This window comes from Gavia stellata, chromosome 6 (assembly GCF_030936135.1).
Source record: "Gavia stellata isolate bGavSte3 chromosome 6, bGavSte3.hap2, whole genome shotgun sequence".
NCBI classification, from domain to species: domain Eukaryota; kingdom Metazoa; phylum Chordata; class Aves; order Gaviiformes; family Gaviidae; genus Gavia; species Gavia stellata.
Window position 1 is genome coordinate 62,936,443 of NC_082599.1, and position 6,103 is coordinate 62,942,545.

Below are 6,103 nucleotides of genomic sequence, written 5' to 3' on the forward strand. Positions count from 1 at the left end.
TGATAACGTGTAATCTACAAATGCTCTTTTTGGCTGAACCTTGGGGTGATCGTTTCTTTTGTGGCCAGGCTCAGCTGATCCATGACAGAAACACTGCCTCGCACTCAGCTCCAGCAGTCAAAGCGAGTGTGGCTGCTGCTACGCCGGAAAAAGTGCAAATGACCTGGACTAAAGAAAAGTTTGTAGCTGAAAAGCATAAAAACAAAGATTCAAATGTGTCTGGCTTTAAAGATATTTTCAACATGAAGCCGTAAGTATACATGTGATGCTTGGAGTTTTGTATTTGTGTGTATTTGTGTTTGGTTTTTTGTTGTTGTTGTGAGGGTTGGTTTTTAAGAAATTCTGGTTTATTTAAAGTTGACTACAAACATGATCTTTCCATGCACTTAAATGCCATCCTTACGAAACTAGCATGGACTTGGGCAGAGCAACAATGACTGTAAAGAGTCATTCACAAGAATGTTGTGAATGAAGCGTAAATATGACAGATTTCAAGCGGTAAACTCAACTTCTGGATTGTACCAGAAAGAATACATGTTAAAATGCTTAATGATAACTTTTGTTTTTCTCTCTTCCTGTGGGTAACAAATTGCTGTATATCATTTCCCCATCTCATTTATTGTGTCTTGTTGGGGTGGAGGAAGTACCAAAGAAGCAGATAGACTCTTTCAAGACATTTAGCTTATGTTTTTGGTTTTGGGTAGAGTTTTTTTGTGTTTTTTATGTTAAGTTTTTTTTTTTAAACGGACATTTGGCCCTCATCCTGTAAATTAAAGCTGTATAAAATTTGTGCTTATATGTGTGTCTTGTTATAGTAAGTATTTCCTGTTGAAATACTCCTTAATGTCTTTTTCTTAAATAGAAGTCACTTAAATAAGACCTATTGCCTATGTCAAGGCTGATGTAGTAGACACAAAACAGATGACAGAAAGACATCAGCTATTTACCTTTCTCATGTTGTGAATCAAGCACACAAACACATGCATCTTTTCTGAGTTCCGCAGGAATGCATTTATAAGCATGGCCTAGATTATTTTCTGCACATGCCCAAAGCAAAACTGAATGTCAAGAGAAGTTTTAATATCTAAAGGAAACATATCCTAAATTTAGGATTTGTAGACAGAGGAGTTAGAAGGTACACTTAGAATCAGCACCTTAAAATCCTAAGTTGTTTTGTGGATTTGCTGTGAGGTCTTTAGAAACAGTTTGCCTTCAGGAAATTTGAAACATCGTCTTGCTCACACTCTAAAGCCGTTTTTGTTCTGGGCTGCATTATACTCTAACACTTAGGGGTTTTCTTTAATATCTTGGAAATATTTCCTGTTACTTCTTTAGAATTGTGCAAGACTCAGACTTCAGACATTACTATTTTAAAACTATTGTATGTGCTTGGGGGTGGAAATTACAGTTCAAACTTGGTGTGCCTATACAATATATTAATATTGTTGAATTAAAAATGTACCTGATGACAAATTTTTTTCTTCTGTGCCTTTGCTTCCCTTCCATGTAGAGAATGGGGAAATCTGTAAGTCTAAATTTCATTTCACTTAAGCAACGTAGGCTGTGTTCTCTGATTCTTGTGGTCTTGTACATTGTATGCGTGTTTCCTGAATCATGATTTGAATGCATGTGTTCTTTTGTACCTTGTTTTATATACTGTGATTTAGCATTTATCACCAAAAAATATTCTTCATCATGACTTGTTAATGTTTTCTTCTAAATACTATCAATCTTGCATTCAAGGTAAGTCACCGAAGATGTATTTTAGTTTCTGTAAGAATGTACAACTTAACAGTACTCCCCTGCAGTAGTGTAATATTTAGTTTTCTAATTAACTACATTAAAAAGTGAATATATTTTTGTTCTGGAAAAATAGCCCCCATTGTGATATAACTACTTGGATAGTAAGGATGAATTTGTTCACGAAGGGAACTTTCATGTTTCATCAAATGCCAGTTCTTGTCTTCCTTCTACCAACCCATGCACGTGTAGAAGTAACCCAAGTTCAGATAGACATTGGGTATGACAGCATACAAAAAGGGGTCACTCCATCTCTGTTCTGGGGTGGAACTGACTTGTGACTGCTCTGCTTTTTTTTTTTTTTTCCCAGAGCCCAGTGTTGTCTTCATTTTGTCTGTTTAACAAATTGAGCTTCTTATGAAAACTTGAAAGCTTACTTTGTGTACCATGTATGATTTCAGTTCTATCAGTGCTTGAAGGCTACATGAAGTTAGTCAGCTTCAGCTCACGTTGTACACAATGTACCTTTAGTCAATTTGAGCCTTTATTTCAGTGCTGAATTCTTGCCCGCTCCATCACAAACTTACACCCTCCATATTTCTCTTGCATTTTATCCTTAGTTTAACAATGTTTCTGCTTCAATACTTATACACCTCTTCAGTTACACGCTCCTGCCTCTCTCTGCAGAGTTATTCTTTGGTCTTCTCAAGCTGCTGTTCTGCTTCTGAAAAACTGAGCTTCAAGTATTCTTTTGTTCCATATATGGTTTTTGTACAGTTAGTTCTTAGGACAGATGGCCGCTGTGGCAGAAAGTTGCCCAGGAGAGACTGATAAACTCGGTTTTAGAAACGTCATTGTCTTGGGGGAAAATGCAGAGGCGGGGAAAAAAAAAAGAGAATCGATTGAAATTGATGGGGCTGGTCTCCACTGGCCACTAAACTTCAGGCCATATGCCTTTTTTTTTTCCTAATTGCCCCTGCAAAATCAAGGATGAAAATACAGCATGAGGCATGCTTCTTCTAATAGTATCCTGTTAACGGCTTTTCCCTTCATAGTAAAAAATGGGACTTCGTAGAACACAAGTACATATACTCCCAGTATTCGGTATCTTTCTTGGTCCCCTGTGTTTGAATGAACCTGTATCTGGCTGCTGTTTTCAACTCACAGTTATTTATAGAATATGAGCATGGCCTCATGTTGCTAGAAGATTGAGATTAAGTGTTGGCATACTCTTCTGTAATGACGTCTGGTAGTAGAAAAAAGTTGTGCATTTCCGTTTGTGGATTTTGGCCTCCTAAATGGTTTTCTTTTGGGAAGAGAGATCTCATTAATTTCTGTTGTTTACTTGAGCTGCAACAGTGCCGGGGTTTGTGCTGAAATGTTGATTGCTGTTAGTGGAATTCAAAAGGTGCCAGACTTGATCAGGCACTTCAGAAGATGTCTTACGTCTTGCTGCTACTAACCTGCCAGTCCTCTCTCTGCCATAGGACAGTGTGTGAGCCCAGCTGAGCAGGTTACAGTTGTGCTTTTACTGTGAGACCGCTAGTTACAGTGCTAAGAAAATTGCACAGGCGAGAGTGATGTAAGTGTCTTGTATCAGCATAGCAGTATCTCCGTTCTTGAGATGTGCTGCCACCCTGCGTTGCTGAGGTTCCCTTTGAAGTGACTCACTCCGCTTGTAAAGAATCTACTTTTGGGCAGCGGATCTTTTGGATAAATGGACTTAGGTAGTCTGGATATTTCTGTTGCACTGTAGCGTATGACTCATTTCCAGTCTTGGCTAGTTTTAGACAGATGGCAGTTTCTCAGGAACGACAAGGAAACTGATCTTTTTTGTTCTGAAGAGCAACTAAATCATCCAAGGTAGATCCTAAACTCTGAAGTCCGAACACTTTCTTCCTCTTCCACACAAATTTACGATTATGTTTGTAGACGCAGCAAGCAAAGCATTAGTTAATATTGATAACGTAAGGGGACAGGCTCAAATTCAGTTCATTGCTTACTGCCTTACTCCTATGACATGAGAAAGTAGTAGTTTTTTCATAAACTCTATGCTGTTTCTGAATTTTCTTCACCAGGCTTATAGTAATCTTGTAATGGTTCCAAAGGAACACGAGGGAAATCTTGTACTGTACAACATAAATACTGTAATCTTTCCATTGCATTCCAGTAATTCCTTTCGAATTTCTTGTACAAATCCAGTTACTCTTTTATATAATTCAGTAAACTGGATTCTCAGTGTTTTTGACTAAACTTAATTTCTATTGAAATTAAGTTTTTTGCTTCATCTTAGTACAAGACAACTGACAATGGGAAGATTTGTGTATTTTGGCAATCTGCTTAGAATTGCTTGAATTTCAGAGCTAAATGTTCTTTTCAAAGCAAAAAAAGAAATCTTTTAAACCTAGCTATTGTGTTTTCTCAAATTTATTTTGAATGCGTACAAATATTGTTGCCCATGAAAATAGCTTATTCTATGTGCATATAAATCAAATTTATAAATTCAAATACATAATGTAATTCAAATACATAAGTGTTGTGACAATACTTAAAAATGTTTGTTTGCATGCTAGGAATCAGTCAAATGTGAGAAGAATGCACACCGCTGTGAAGCTCAATGGAGTAGTACTTAATAAATCACAGCACGCTCAGCTAGTTCTCCTGAATATGCCTGGACCTCCTAAAAACAGAAAAGGGGATGAAAACTGTATCCTCTACTATATTGCTTCCAGATTTCTTGAAATTGGGAGTTTGATTTTTTTTTTTTGGTTATTGTGCCATTGTCTACTTGTCGGGATAACCATTAGTAACCATGGTAAGCCTAAGTTTGCCTTTAAGAAAACAACTTTTGATTCCACAGAGTTTTAAGAAATGTTGATAGTGGTGGGGTTTTTATTGAATTGATGTAAAGCATTCCTCAATTCTGAAGTTATTTCAAACTCTCTGGTTTTGCCTTTTCTGTAGGTAAGTAGGGCAGAACTAGAAATTCCTCTCCCCAAAAGTAGGCCTCTCTTCCACTTGAGCGAGCAGGTGGGTTACATAACGGGACAGTAAAGGGCGACACAGGAAAAATCCTTGATTAAATTGTTGAACTTTCACTTTTGCATTATATGTCAGAATTTTTGAGAGATCAGTGGCTATTTTGTTTCATTTCTGAATAAATTCCTTGACTTAATGGTATTTCAGACATGGAGTTTTTGGAAGTTCTGACGGAAGGTCTGGATAGAGTTCTCCTGGTCCGAGGCAGTGGACGTGAAGTGATAACCATTTATTCTTAACCTGTTTGCACATTTTGTTCACACACCCTGCCGCCCCTCCCCTCCGTGAGAAAACAAAGTTATTTGCCATGATTTGAGCAGCTTCATTAAGAGTTCTAGTGCATTGAAAATTACCTGCAAGCTGAATCTTTTGATGATGTGTTCTGGTTTTTCTATTAAAAATGCTATATTTAAATTATATTTTAAGAAGATAGATTTATGTAGAAAATATTTCTGTAGGGAATTAATAAATGGTGGATGGGTTAGGATATTTATATGTAGCGTATTCTGACACTTGTTAAACTGTGGTGAAACGCAAGAAAAGAGATGATAATGCAATGGTATTTTAAAACATACAGAAATGTAAGCAACTTGATGACTTTAATCTTTGTTCTGCATCTAAACAAAAGGGAAAGGTTTTAGAAAAGTTGGATTCCTCCCTTACCAAAATGCTGCTACGTTGCTTCTTTTGGGATTAGTCCTGGTTCCGGTAACTTCATTCAGAAGTGTATACAACCACTCAAATTTGTATATTATGTGCATAAAATGTTTCCCTGAAATTCATTATTTGCCACACTTGTTTTAAATAATGTATCTCTATTTAAAATCTTAGTCAGGTAGCTGAAACCTCTATGTGACAGAAATAGTAAGTTGTGTGGTTTTTGTTTGGTTTTTTTTTCATGAGCTACCAGCAGTTACAGTATATTGCACAATTATAGCAGTGAAACCTAAAAGCATCCACCTTACAGGAAGGCTATGATGCAGTTATTCCACTTGGTTGCAAATTGTTACAATTGATAAACCACAACAAGTTGGTTAATGAAGGGCAGTCTCTTGTTTTCAAATGTGTATATTTTGAAAATGTTGTATGTATGTGCTGCTGTTTAAAATAAAAATCTGCTTTTCTGAACTGAACGAGCTCTTAAGTGTTTTTCATTTAAAATTGTTGAACAATTTAGTTTAGGTGCTCATTAGAAACTTTTTGCTTCTGTCGGAGCTCTGCCCCTTTTCGGACACTCTGTTTAGTTTTGTACATGTTGTTTAAGACCTGAAGTGTCCGTTGGGTATCGGCAGATTGTTCTACTCGAAAAAGAATGGGTTTAGTT

At 36.7% G+C, this 6,103-nt stretch overlaps 1 protein-coding gene across 3 annotated transcripts in view; it reads left to right on the plus strand.

The window, feature by feature from the left end:
- LOC104254536 (solute carrier family 12 member 7) overlaps positions 1 to 5,874 on the plus strand; it is a 68,424-nt gene extending 62,550 nt beyond the window's left edge. For all 3 annotated transcript variants that reach the window (XM_059818653.1, XM_059818654.1, XM_059818655.1), the window contains 4 exons: positions 69 to 250; positions 1,511 to 1,525; positions 4,314 to 4,447; positions 4,927 to 5,874. In XM_059818653.1, coding sequence (XP_059674636.1) covers positions 69 to 250; positions 1,511 to 1,525; positions 4,314 to 4,447; positions 4,927 to 5,018 — 423 coding nt within the window. In that variant the 3' untranslated portion in view covers positions 5,019 to 5,874. The remainder of the gene's footprint in view (positions 1 to 68; positions 251 to 1,510; positions 1,526 to 4,313; positions 4,448 to 4,926) is intronic.
- Positions 5,875 to 6,103: the final 229 nt, after the last annotated feature.